This window comes from Diadema antillarum, unplaced genomic scaffold (genome assembly GCF_040938485.1).
Source record: "Diadema antillarum isolate AM-2024a unplaced genomic scaffold, OU_Dant_1.0 seq00000369_RagTag, whole genome shotgun sequence".
In the NCBI taxonomy this organism is placed as follows: domain Eukaryota; kingdom Metazoa; phylum Echinodermata; class Echinoidea; order Diadematoida; family Diadematidae; genus Diadema; species Diadema antillarum.
This window is the reverse complement of record NW_027271370.1, coordinates 992,434-1,006,682: the sequence shown is the minus strand read 5'-3', so window position 1 is coordinate 1,006,682 and position 14,249 is coordinate 992,434. Positions and strand designations below refer to the sequence as shown.

Genomic DNA, 14,249 nt, shown 5'->3' with positions numbered 1-14,249 from the left:
AAAGAGTGAAATTCTTAAATTTGTGAATGCATGCTGTTAGACAAGTTGCGAAAGACATCGAAGAAACTTTTTTCGGAAGGGGAGGGGGGAGAGAAGGAAAGTGATTGGCGGAAAGTTATTTCCACAACGCAAAGAGTGATCAGCGGTGAAATTACGTTGTTCGCGACACACACACACACACACACACACACACACACACACACACACACACACACACACCCTCACATCGCACACACACACAAACACACACACACGCAGACAAACAAAGACAAACAAACAAACAATGAGCAATTGCGAAACAGTGGACTGGAGATACGAGGGTCGTAATATCTCGGAGTCTGACCACGAGCGGATTGAGTATATGGTCAGGTATAAAGAGTTCAAAAACAAGCCCGGAAAAAAAACTGAAGTAGTGTTGACCAGCGAAAAAAAGAAAGGTGCTCCTGGGGCATTTCATGAAGCGTTTTGGTCGGATATTTTTCTGACAAACTGTTACAAGCTACTGAAATCCTTGCATCTGATTGGCTTCATGAAGAATGCTCCCCTGCTGCTGATCGGGTCATGATTATAATCTTCTACAGGAACCCTCGTGAAAAGTAAAACGAGAACAAGCTTATAAGCCAGAAAAGATGCAGAAACCCGCACCATGACGTTAATATTCGGTCGACACGAATCGTACAGGGAAAAGGAATTTAAACCCCCCCCCCCCCCCCCCCCCCCCCACAACAAGAACAACAGAGGGCGTCGCCGGGCCGCCGGGCCGAGCGATCGCGAGTACTGTGCAGAATATCGTACGCTAGCGGTGCATGCATCAGAGAGATCCTGACCTGTAACAGTTTTAGCACCAGGTATGCACGTTTTCAAAGATTTCTTGGGGGTATCGTTGATATTCTGCTTCGTTTTCCTCCAGATGTATGCTCTGTCCCATTATCTCCAAGTCTTCAAGTCATAAACCAAACTACTGTTTAAAAATGGTGGCCCTACTCAGATACTACTCTAGTTTCGCATTAGCCCCGGAGACCGCGCCGCCAGGCGCGGTCCTGGCGGCTTCCCCGCAGTTTCGCTTATGTTAGTTCAAGTATTCTGTGCGCTTGTGCAAGTGATTGTGAATTCTGTGAACATCGGTGAGCTGCTTATAAGACATCATTTTGTGCATCACAAGCAATGAAATGCATCAAACAGTCGCCGATGATAGTCATTTAGGTTTCATCGACCCATGTAAGTATTCCTAGTAGTTTCTGTTGAAAAATTAAGGAAATATAGCGCCGCAAAGGCACCCGTTTGTTCAACATATCTTTCATGGGAGCACGGCGCAGCCGCCACACTGCGTGTGGCGGCTGTCGCAGTTAGTTTCGCATGTGCTTAGTCTTAAACTAACACAGATTTACGTATGCGGGACTAACGTTAGGTCTTGACTTTGTTTCTGCCTGGCAATCCTTGCTCATGAAGTGTTTTGTCAGATATACGCGAGACCTTCTATAGATATTTTCTGACAAAAATATCGCACCGATGATATAGGGCCGTAAAGTGCATGATTTCCCTGAGGAAAATCCTTGCATCTGATCGGCTAAGAGCAAATTTGTCATACAAATTTATTGGATAAAGGCTATCGAGTTACAGTATTAAAGCGCATCTGCATCTTGACCGAAAGATCGGTCTGTATCTGTCCGTCGGGGAATGTTCCGCGGAGACTGCGTCTGGCTTCACGGATCCCCTCCGTATACAGACCGAAGTCAATGATCCCAGCTCCTGTGTGGAGCAACGCGCACAGATCAAACGTTACGATAAACCAAATTTCACACAGCTTTTTTACATTCAAACAAGTTTGACATGACATGACACATTATGCAGCAATATTTGGGGTTAATTTCTCACATTTTGCAATCGAAATACAGTAACGCGGTTATAATGCAGAAATTTTATCCATATCGCAACATCGCCGTTCGCTAGCCGTAAGTCGCCATTTTGAATCTGTAAACCAATCACATGCGAGGTACCTTTTTAAGTGAAAAAAAAACGTAGAAACTACCTTGCATGTGATTGGCTGATAGATTCATACTGTATGTTTCTGCAGTTTGAACGTGACGGCGCGACGGGCTGGTTGATGTGTGTTTTGCGTTGAAAATTCTACCGAAATATTGGATTATTCATTTATCTGGTGAGTGTAGTCTATTCTTGAATAGTTGATTTCACTATTCAAGCTTAAATTAGCCGACCTAGGGCCGTGAATTAGTCGCAATCGAGAAGGGTGAGGTACCTCACCCAATTTTCCATAGAGACAGTGGTTAAGAACATCCACACAGCAATGGGTACTACAACCTTCCGTCTGTCTACGGAGGACAGCGTTAATGGCAAAATACAAAAGAGTCCTCCGGACAGACGGATCTTTCTGTCTAATCTGCATCATGAAATGCCTCCCCACCCCCCCCCCCCCCCCCCCAAAAAAAACCCTTCTCCTCTTTTGCGGCCGCGGCCCAGGCCGGCAGGGGAGCTGAACGTGTTTGGGGTCACCAGTGCGGTTTAAATAGCCCTCCTACAGGAGAGCATTTCATGAAGCATTTTGTCTGACAAAGTTGTCGGACAAATTTGCACCAGTTTTTTCACAAAGCAAAGGTCAAAGTCCTGAAAATTACAAATTTGGCAAAATTATGAAAATTGTTAGATATCTCCTTTGATTTTTGGAAAATAGCCTTCAAATAGATGTTCTTTAGGCCTATATAGCCTATGAATTTACTAAAGGCCTAGGGCCTAGGGGTGCCTACCCCTCTCCAAAAAGTCTTTTTGCGCGGTTTGAAATCGCATTATAATTCCGCACATGATTTATAATGGAATAATCGACATCTTTCTCACCTTATCCGTGCCAGAATCACAATTCATACCCATGAATCACCATACACATTCCACTGAGCGGATGACCCCCCCCCCCCCCCAAAAAAAAAAAAAAAAATGGGCAAATGTCGAAATGAGGCTCAAATTTTGTATTTTACGGTAAAATGTCTAACTTGAACATTACGAATAGTTCACATGATAAAACCTTGTGAAAAATCAACAACTTCTTCTAAATTTAAGGGGAAATGTGAATTTCTTAGCGTTTTTACATTTTTATTTCACATTTTTTGCGATTTCGGTCCATACAAGAATGCTCTGTGAGGCTAGTCTATGAAGTCTCGCGCTTATTGAATGTCGTTAGTACGCAAATATGTGCGTATACGGAATTACCATGCTGTCCGGTAATAACCATATATGTATATATACTGCGTAAAACTCCAGTGCTAGTGCCTGCCTAGTTACTGGAAGTAAGGGCGTACAAGCTGTAGGTCCCACCAGCAGCTAGTACCCCCCCCCCCCTCGCGCCAGTGATGGATTATACATATATAAATGTAGTTGTACATCTATAGAAGGGTGTGTTCGAGTGCTCTCAACTGAAGTGTGGTGCCACACCGGTGCCGTACCAGTGCCAAAGGAGCGCTCAAATGCTCCTGTGATGTAAAAAGTTTACCCAGTACTGTACCTAACTGAACTGAGCCAGAAGTCCACCTCCCGATAACATGCTCCACTCAAAAGTGTACCAAAGCGAACCGAAGAAAAGCATACTGAACCAAACTGTGCCAGATTTGGAGCTTTTGAGTGCTCTGTGGAGAAAGTGTACCTCATGAGTTATTTTTAGAGGGGGTCATATATTTTGTAGCAACAGGGTCATTCACCTTGTGTGCTAAAGCTACTACAGACAGATATACGTACAGATATCTCAAATGAAGAGAATGAACTCTTAGCATTCCTATATGACACATTATTACGTGCATGTTATTCGCATTCTTCACATGCCAATTTCTGGTGCGGCTTTGGTACCCTTTTGGAGCACATCAGGAAGTGGTCCACTTTTGGCCCGGTATAGTTCAGTATGGTATCCTTTGGGAGTGTTCGAGTGCTCCTCTGGTATGATACGCTTCTGTTTTCTTTAGGAGAGCGCTCGAAGGCACTCCCTGTTGCTACAAAATGTGTGATCCCCCTCTAAAAATAACTCGTGAGGTATGCTTTCTCTGTAGAGCACTGTAATGCTCCTAGTCTAGTGCAGTACTCATTCAGTTTGCTTTGCTTCACTTTTTGAACGCTCGAACACACGCTATGGTTCTAAAGTGAGTTACACAGTATCTATGTCTTCAAGGAAAGAAAAGTCAACAAATTTTTTAAGGTGTTTTTTAATGCAATGATTCAGCTTCTGCAGTCACTGACTATGGATCACACATTCACACTGTGAATAATGATTCTCCTCAGTCTAGACACACAAATGTTAAAAAAAAAAAATCTATAAAAACGAAATGCTCAAAAAGATTTTAAAAACCTGCACCAAAGTTCCAACTCCTGTTCCAAAATTTGTCCACACGTAAAAGGTTGTATATGTAGCAGGCAGTCAAATTTTGGATAGCATTATGGTCTAATTATGGGCAGCTTGTTTATAATCCTTTTATGTTTCATACCTATGAATGATAGAATGACAGTACTGTAGTATGAAGTCAAAGTGAATCAAGTTGTCTTGCATGCAGACCTACCAAGTCTCACACGGGTGAGGCACGAGACCCACACCTCCCATTCAAGTCTTGGGTCTTTCTCGTGCTCAAACACATTGCAAGCTTGTTTACACTCCTCACAATCCCCCCCCCCCCCCCCCCCCAAAGGGAAAAAAAAAATTAAGTATCATCAGACCACACAATTTACAGCTTAAACGATGCAGAAACTTCTCACAGTGGGAGGGGGAGGACAGCCCCCTCTTTCCCATAGAGTGGGCCACAAAATTTTCATGTGTAGTTTCTTCCTAGTTTGCCTTGGTATCTCTAGTCTTGTTTCATTTCAGGTACAGGTCTGATCACCATTGGCAAATTTGTTTTTGTTTTTGTTTTGTTTTTCTCTGTGGAAAGTCTGCTGAAAGACAGCAGAGCTTAGAGATGAGGAAATAGGTTACAATTTTGACGCTCAAAAAGCACCACCAATTGGCAGAGCAAATGGATGAGAATGCCACGGAGGAAATGAAAGTACAGTGCTCACCCGTTAATCGGGAACCGCTTTAGCGGGAACCCCGCTTATGTGCAACAAAACTTCATGCAACAAAATTTTTATGTGTTATATCCACCGCTTTATCGGAACCATGAACCGCTTTATCGGGACAAATCTGGCTGAAACACTTCCATTGTGCGTATAATAAGTAAATCCTCACAAACAAATTGCAGGGATTTAATTTCCTTACCAGAAGGATTCTTTTCTCACTTTGCGCAGTAGAGGCGGTCTTATTGATCGTTATCTTATCCTGCGTCGTCAACTTCTACTCATGCATGCACACTGTAAGCGAGTCCACTGATCTCACCAACTATTCCACTATTCCATCACAGCCTACTAACTGCAACTAGACAGGAACTGATCATAACTTTATATTGTCTATAGATATGAATACCATCTGTAGAAGAGTGAGACTGAGAAAGAGGTTGTGCAAACCAAATGGATGTTTATTTTGCTGAATGAAATTTTTTTCAGCTATTTGAAATCTTTGTAGCAATGGTTATCACTGACAGCAATACACTGCACTCAAAGTCACTGAGTACCAGTCATTTCTCATGTACAGCAGTGTTAAACTGACTCTTCACAGATAAAAGCTACATGATACAGTTTATAGTTTGTTGACAAAAATGTTGCTCAGACACACCTATTCAGCAAATGTCCCAGACATCACTTCTACTCGGGTAATCATCCTCTAAGGATATTATACTTTAACATGTCCTGAGGTCAGTCACCCTCTGGTGTATGAATTACACCCTTTCCCCAGGAGACTGATTTTGCTCTACTTCCAATGGGTTTATCATTAGGAATCAGAATGAAAAGAGAAGATAAAGTATTTACCGGATGGCAGTAGTCCAAGGGAGTACTTGCAGTTTGCTGAAATGAGATTCTGTATTAACTAGTCTCAGTTACAATGACATGGCCATTTACAACTTTGATCTGTCCTGTCTTTCCTCTGTCAAAGCTTTATCAACAGATGTGCTACTGAATTTGCAGATGGCATTGTGACACACTGATGTTCCAAGATGTATGTTGGAAGGCAGCCAGAGAAGCAGGGAGAACTTGGTGATCTTGCAGACAAGAGTGTGATTGAACTTCGAGATCTTCTACGAAGACAAGAAGGCCTCCTGGCTAATAAGTTAGTTCATACCTGTTTCAGTTTCCGGCAAATGTTCTACAGTTTAAAGTTCTTAGAATAATCATGATTGAGAATTACCTGTGGTTAGCTGTGGTAACGTGGTTGATGGGACCACTGTATTTTCCTTGTATGTGTTGTCTTGTTATAGAAAACAAAATGTTGATGTCAGTTTGTTATTGATATGGAATATCCAACATGTAAGTACACTGTATGCTTTCAACCAGATATCTCACCAGCTGCATTACTTTCTCTACATGTGATTTTTGGTGAGTTATGCCAGATATAAAGCTATGGTAATTCCAATGCAAAAACAGTAATTGTGTTTTCTTGTTTCATTTCTCTTTGGTCGTATTGTCTATGATTGAGAAATCTTTGTGTGTTTTTCCCCCAAAAGTTAACCCAACAATGCTTCTTGTCATTGCATGGATATCCTGTCTTGACATATTAAGTGAGCTACTGTATAAGCTGTCATTTTCATGTGCAGATATTTTCACAAATGAGAAGGTCACAGACATTTTCGCGAGATGTTGTTTTTGCTATTTGACACCAAGGTTATTGTGCAAATTAAGTGAGCTATTGCCCTAGCGTATTTCAACATTGTCAAGAGTTGTTAAATTTGCAATACAACAGTGATTTGCAAAATTCTAAAATTAAGCCCTCATGAAAATATTACAGCTTATACAGTAATAATGGTTATGAATAGATACTATGATGCATCATAATTAAAATGTCATTTCTTTACAGGCCATTTCTCAGTAAGTTGAAAGACAAAGGAGCAAAGGTTGAAAATCTTGTTGTCAAGCTTAGGAAGGCAATTGCTGAGAAAGAGGAGGTGGACCAAACAATGCAATTGTTCCAAAAAATGGATCTAGAAAGTGCTAATACTTCTGTCAGCGAGATCACCAGGAAACTACCTGCCAAAAACTGTGATGGAGTGGCCGAGTCTGCTATGGAGACCAGTGCAAAGGTAGAGAGTGACAGTGATAGACTTCTGTATGGACAGAACACATCACAGGAGACATTGGGGAGCCCAAGAGAAAAGATGGATGAGTCAACTGCTGGCAGGTCCATAACACCAAAAGCAAAATTCCAACCACACAGACACCTAAAGTCAACCTCTATTCCTGATGACCTGTCACGCCCTGCTCACCAGATTTCAAGAAAGGGAGGAACTGGGAGCCAACACAGAGAACCAGATTTTACATCAGCCAGGATGTGTCCACTGAGAAATCAAGAAGCACAAGTTGTTGACTTACAGGAGTCGGCCAAACTTCTGGAAGAGCAGAAACACCATGTCGAAGTAAGTTTAACATACCTGTAATTACTTGATTTTTCCTTTCTGGAGCAACAGCTGCATGTAATTATGAAGGTTTAGAGTAAAACCAGTGAAAGAGAGAAAACAAATACATGATTGAACCATTGCATTATCTAGTGAAATAGACATTAAGTTTGAATCTCTGATAGGAAGTACCTAGTAGATGATGTAGAGTAGGTGAAAGGAAACAGTGTGAATCATTAACTACTTCAATTGGAATGTAAATATGTGATATGCATGTTCAGCTACAAGCCTTGCTTCATTTCCCTCATATCTCCATGTAGTAAGTCATCTGTGATGTCAAAAAACACTGTCCTCCAAATGAGTAAGGATATTACAATCACCGTGGCTTACCATATATAGTTAGTAATTTGCCGTACAGTCTATGTTAGTAATTAGATAATGCAGTAAACATTACATTCAATCTCACTTTTTCTCATAAATATTTTTAATCTCTCAAGATACGTTCTTCCCTATTCAGTATTCCTATCGTGTACTGTAATTGAAATATCTCCTGCAATATTGCCCTACATGTGTCATTCTCCATGTTATTCATCCTTAGGCCCTCATTGCCAAGCAAGCTGCTGAGAGATTAAGTGAGAGACTGAATATTACAATGGGAGATTTCATCCCTACTATCCAGAAAGGAAGGTATGGCATATTCATGTTTGCAAAGTACATCAAATACTTGGTATTACCCCTGTTAATCCGTTGAAGACTACTGTAAAAGTGGATATTTTTGCGCAACTAATTTTTCGCACTTCGTCGGGTAAGAAAAGTTTCGCATGTTTTTAATTCCGCGCAATCAAGACATCAATTACTGGAACATATGCCAAGCAAAAATATTTGCGTGCTTTTATTTTCACGCTAGATTCTGGTTGCGCGAAATGCGCAAAAATTTCAACACCGCAAAAATTTCCACTTTTACAGTAGTCCTGAGTATACTCGGGCAGGCGTCTATGGGAAATGGGTGTTATAGCAAAATCAGCCCGCCCTCAACGGGTTAAAGAGCAGAGGGAATGTTTACAGCATTAGTCAGGGACTAATGTTATATTAGATAGCATCGGTGGAAATGTCAAGACTTGGTACAGATGATCTCCCAACTGCCAACTTGTCCATCCCTCAAAAGCTGCTATCTTCTTTGTATGACCCTCTTCAGTGCGGAACTCCCAAAGGAAAACAAACAAACAAACAAAAAACATGGAGTGCTTTCTTTGGTTTCAGTCACTAATTTGCAGCTGTTGTGGTGCCATAGTGCCACTCATGGAAAGCAGTTGTAGTTACATTTTTTTTCCACTCATGTGTATTTAAGAACTGGGGTAGATTGACCCATTAAATACACATTTACACATGACAAGTTTTACATTGACATTACCCTGCATGTGTGGCATCAAATGATGTTGAGTGATGTTGCATGTTTGTATAGCAATTTAGTGTATGGTTTATCGTGAACTGCTGTCATTTTTACCTGTGTAATGTAACTAGTTATGTCTTTCCTCATTAGTTCAAGCAGTTCAAGCTTGAAAGGTTGTGTGTATTTTGTAACATGCTGATTGCTAGATCTGAAAAGTTTTAATGGTTTCATGTGTTTATTGTGCCTTGTTAATTTTCTCACATGCTTGTTAGAATAAGAAATACCTAAAGTTGCTATGCACCCACACAAGATTCACCAATGAGCATAACTTATTGGGTATCATAAGCCCAAGATGCCCAACAATTTTGAGTGGAAATTAGGAAACCCCAAATATCCACCCAAATATCCTTTAATCCATGCCACATTCCTATGAAGAGTTGAAAGTTTAGAAAGAAGTCACCATGTTACAAACGTTGTCATTGACTTTATATGGACTTCAAGTGTCACATTGATTTCGTGTAATTTACAATACATGTAAGATTGAAACCATGCAGTGTGGATGTGCCAAAGTCTTGTATACATCTATGCACTGAATACTAAGTAGTGCTACATTTATTTCTTGTAATGTCTGTCCATAGTTATCGGAGCCAAGACACCAATGACATGTCAGGGGAGTCCTCAGAAGACAGTGAGGAAGATGAAGAGGAGAATGATTCAGAGAAGGATGACAGTTGATGAGAAATGTAAATACTGTTCTTTTTGAGTTGGACAGCAGCAGAAGTAAGTGGAAATCATGTCAAGAATTGATTGCAGACTTTGCAGTGCACTGAATCTTCTCTATGTAGTCATTGCAAACCAAGCATTATCATCATGGAACATTGGGAGATGTATCTTGCTTATGTAGCGAAAAAGTCATACAAGTAGACATTGGATGCATGACATTATAATATATAGTTGTACATCATATCATCAGACAAATTTCTATGGCTGGAGTTATAATTTGTTGAGTTCCTTTGGACGTAATGGCCCGAATTCACGAAGGTGGTACAAATGAAACCACGGTTTGAACCATGGACAAAAACCATGGAGTGCGGAAGTGTCGCATGGAATATTTCGTTACGAAATCAGTCATTTCGTCGATGAAATGATTATTTTGTAACGAAATGACAACATTTTGTAACTAAATAAACATTTCGTCCACAAAATGATAATTTCATTAACGAAACGGTCACGTTGTCGACAACATGACCAATTTCGTAACGAAATATTCTGTGCAACACTTGGCACTTTATGGTTTTTGTTCATGGTTTATACCATGGTTCATACCTGCCAACATTTCAAGATGAAATATCTTACTTGTGGATTGCAAAAATCTTATTTTATATGCAAACTGAAGTTAAAATTCTTACTTTCAGCCAAATATTCAGAAAATACACATGAAAGGTATTTCTAAATATTTTTAAAAATCTTATTTCTCTGACAGAAAATCTTATTTTGCTATTTGTAATGTAAAAAATCTTACTGAATCTAATAAAATCTTATTAGTTGGCAAGTATGCATGGTTTCATTTGTACCACCTTTGTGAATTCGGGCCAATGTGTTGATCAAGGCAAATGGAAGAGATTCATGTATTTGTGTTTTGTTTGTAAAGCAATATCTTGTCAAGGATGTTAGCCATATTTCTGGTGCTAAATGGGGCTGATGTATCTGGACACAGAATTCACTTTTGTTATTCCTGCTTTTACTAGTAGTTGCTGGTAATTCAAGCTACATGCGATGATGCAGAGTACTTCAGCTGGATGTATCAACCTGTTCGAGAATTAGATTTCTTGATAATGATGTTCATTTATGAGACAATCTGGGACCCGTTGCATAACAGTTACTATTATGGTAACTTTGCCATCGAATGGTAACTTCCATGGAATTCTTGATTGTGATTGGCTGTTGAGTATTGTTGCCATGGTAGCTACCATTGGATGGCAAAGTTACCATAATTGTAACTTTTTTGCAACGGGCCCCTGGGCTCTATTTCAGAAAAAGTTGATATGATAGCAACTCTTGCTGCAGTGACAATTGTCATGGTAGTGTCAAAAATTCTGCTTCCTGATTGGCTGTTGCTACAGGAAGTTGCTACTTTAGTAAGAGTTCCTATCTTAATATCTTTTCTTTTTCTTTGGGAAATGGGACCCTGAAGGCATCAAAGAGCTTACCAATCAATTTTTGTAGACTGTATCACGTCTTGGTCATCAAAGTATCATACTAGCTTGTAGACAATGTGTGCATGTACACAATGAATGATATTGAAACTGGTAATCATGCTACAGTTTTATCTTTGAATTCTTTTTATGTTTGGCAAAAAAAAAAATCAACAGTTGTCATTCTGTTCATATTTCTCTGTCATTGTCATTCACAGCTTGTGCTACATGAAGCAGCAGAGTAGGATACACTATGTCAAAGAAAACACAGTGATGGTTCCTATGAGGTGTCGTAAGCAGATGATCACGTGGACAGGTCGACAACAGATTGCATCTTGTACTTCAGATTGTAATGTCTTGACAACTACCATCAATGACATATGCATACGAGAGCAGAAGACAAAGGGCATGCTGCGAACTGTCAGACTGGAGTTATATTTGGATCCCTCATTTCAGTATGGTATTTCACGTATGTAGAGCACACATCCTGTGATGGATGACTGAAGGAAAGGAGAGAATCCAGACATTCTGTCCATCACACTATTTGTTATATATTGAATTGCCAGCAGACTGCTTTAGAAGGGCTTTATGGATTCCATCTGAGCCTGAGATTTATTGCGTGTAGCATCAAACTGTTTGGGGTGGGGTGGGAGATCTTTCATAATCTATTTCATATGCAGTAGAAGGATTTGGGGGTTAACTGATTATGTGTATGTAATATGTTTAAACATATACACCCCCACCTTTTGATATACTAGGAGGAGGCTTCTGACAATCCTTTTCGCAGTTGTTACTTGGTATGCGTGAGAATGGCTTAGTTGGTGCATCTATGGACTTAATGCTTGGGCATGGAATGATTTAAATGAATTTAGTTTCAAAGAGGAAGTGGACACCAGCGGACGCATGTCAGCTCTTGGCCCTGAGTAACCTGGCTGACAATAGAATAACTCCCATTAATAGTAGTATGGTGATACATGTACTGCAAAGAACAATGGCACTACGCAGTGTATACCATGAAATAAACTTTTTATTCAGAACAAAGTTCGGTACTTTCCGGCTCGTAGAAATAAAGTGAAAAATCAATTAGTACATAAATGAACAAATCAATACATCACATATACAAGGTGGTAATAATGCCGCTGCACAAAATATACTATTTCAACATCTTGGCAGACATAATTATAAACATAAGATCTAATGGTAATGTAGCGCCTGAGAAGGGGTTACAGATGACGAGCAGAGCTACCAATCATCAGTCCTTAGTCTGCTCTCATGATGCTAACATGGAGGTGTTCCTGAGTTGTGCGCATGGACGACAGACACGTCACACGTGTAGCACGAGAATGGCATATGAGGTGGCGGGGCTTAGAGTTGATACAAAATTCGACGAGCGTTGAACAATGCCAAACGATGCCAAATGATAACGAACAATGATGAGTGGAGAATGATACGTGACGAGTGACACTCGGTCAATGACGTATGCTAAGTGATGTCTGCTGAATGACAGGTGGTGAGTGCTGCATGCTGAATAGCACGTCATGAGCCCAGCTCATCCCTGAAGCTAATGAAGTTTATTTCACATTATCAGAAAGGAAAGTAATTCTGTCATCCCTACCATCTCTTTTAAACTTCACTCTGCCACATTCATATTTATCAAAAAATAATAATAGTAATAATCAGTTTGTATTGATGCATGTGTATCAGAACCAACCTCTTAATTATGTAGCATCTGTGCAATACAACTTAATAAAATCCATAGATACCCTATTTAATTGACATTTAACTCGCATCCAAACTGCTTCTTTTCATTATTCTTACATCAAATTGATACATATATTCACCTTGAGTACTAAATACAACTGTATACACCTCAAATGATCTTCATTGGTTTTTTGCTTTGTAAGATTTTAGACAATCCTCGATGGTAGGCCTTGGCTTTCAGAAAAAACATCTTATGTAGGTCAGTGAATAGGACTAGTGAAGAGTCATGCTGTGCAATAGGCATTTGCATGCAGCTTGCTTGTGATTTGAACAGTCAGCTGAACATTACTGACTTGTGTGATATGAAGATTGGCATTTCCTTCTTTATAACCTGAGAGTGGTCCAACTCTTGTCTTCCAGTGTTTTTGGTCTTGGTTGACTGGGCAGAGGGCCTCTCTCACAAGCCACTCTGCTATCTCAAAATCACTTATGGATGGCCAAAATTTAACTCTTTTTCCCAGTATCCAGTCTTCTTCAGGTCAATCAAAGGATCTGGAGTATGTTTTCTGTTTCCAACCAGTTATTCTGCATACTGTTTCAACTGTTCTTCTTTAACTTCATGTCACAAAGGAAGCATACATAGTTCCATAGATATTAATTTTGGGACCTTAATTTACTTCGTAACGAAATTACTTTAGAATGGTGTTTGTTACGATTGGTTGGGAGTGCACTGTACACTGTAGTAACCTTTCATCATTGCTTAAAACACAATGCATACAATAATTATTTACAAAGGACCATGCTAAGGGCATTTCTGACTTCCTGTTCACATATTATATCTTGTGTAAATAGACATAAACAATATTCAGTAACTTGATCCAAGTTTATCATTATTGAGAGTGAGATGGATTGGTATGAGCATGGATTCATCATAATTATCACTGTCCACATAGTGACTATTGGATTCAGGTCGATTGTGATGAAACTGTGTTTATTTTGGCCTGGGACTTTGCCTCATGGTTGGTTTTAGGGGACAAGCAGGGTTGTCTAGAGGCTCGGATGTTGGGGAACTGTCATATGGTAGTAACAAATTTGATGCAGAACTCTGGGAGCAGCAGTGTCCACTTCCTCTTGGATGTGGTATACTGGGGAGTCACCCATTACCGATAACATATCACACACATCATCCCACAGATTTGCCAATTTGGTCTTCCCACGAGCACATATTTAACGAGAATGACATCACCCTAATGACAAGGGCTTTAGCCCTTTGATCATACACTAGAAGAAGAAGACACCCTTTGATTGAAACACTTCTTGTACAAATTGCCCCTTCTTGCCATATTGCTAACAGGTAACTCATAATCCTCATGAAGTTGCTCATGCAGCTATTTTACTTAGTTTGATTTGTATCTGTTTGACGACTACAGGGTGCTGATGCCCAATGTGATGTCAATAGGCAATAGTGCATTTCTACCTAACGTCAAAGAGTATGGG

General features: G+C 40.0%; 1 protein-coding gene across 2 annotated transcripts; it reads left to right on the top strand.

Annotated features, from left to right (window-relative positions):
• The first annotated feature begins 784 nt into the window (after positions 1-784).
• Positions 785-12,814, top strand: LOC139731390 (DNA-directed RNA polymerase II subunit GRINL1A-like). 2 transcript variants are annotated; one of them, XM_071642277.1, is made up of 6 exons: positions 785-848; positions 6,014-6,187; positions 6,932-7,487; positions 8,065-8,153; positions 9,495-9,636; positions 11,270-12,814. In XM_071642277.1, the coding sequence occupies exons 2-5, from the start codon at positions 6,075-6,077 to the stop codon at positions 9,589-9,591; spliced, it is 855 nt and encodes a 284-aa protein (XP_071498378.1). In that variant the 5' UTR covers positions 785-848; positions 6,014-6,074; the 3' UTR covers positions 9,592-9,636; positions 11,270-12,814. The 2 variants fall into 2 exon arrangements, with proteins under 2 accessions (XP_071498378.1, XP_071498379.1); XM_071642278.1 differs by having other exon boundaries at positions 823-1,218.
• Positions 12,815-14,249: the final 1,435 nt, after the last annotated feature.

Bases quoted from the DNA above. Each gene is read 5' to 3' on its own strand.
- LOC139731390 (XM_071642277.1), top strand. From the start codon at position 6,075: ATGTATGTTGGAAGGCAGCCAGAGAAGCAGGGAGAACTTGGTGATCTT. The intron at 6,188-6,931 runs GTTAGTTCATAC...ATTTCTTTACAG, and splicing joins GAAGGCCTCCTGGCTAATAA to GCCATTTCTCAGTAAGTTGA. The intron at 8,154-9,494 runs GTATGGCATATT...GTCTGTCCATAG, and splicing joins CCTACTATCCAGAAAGGAAG to TTATCGGAGCCAAGACACCA.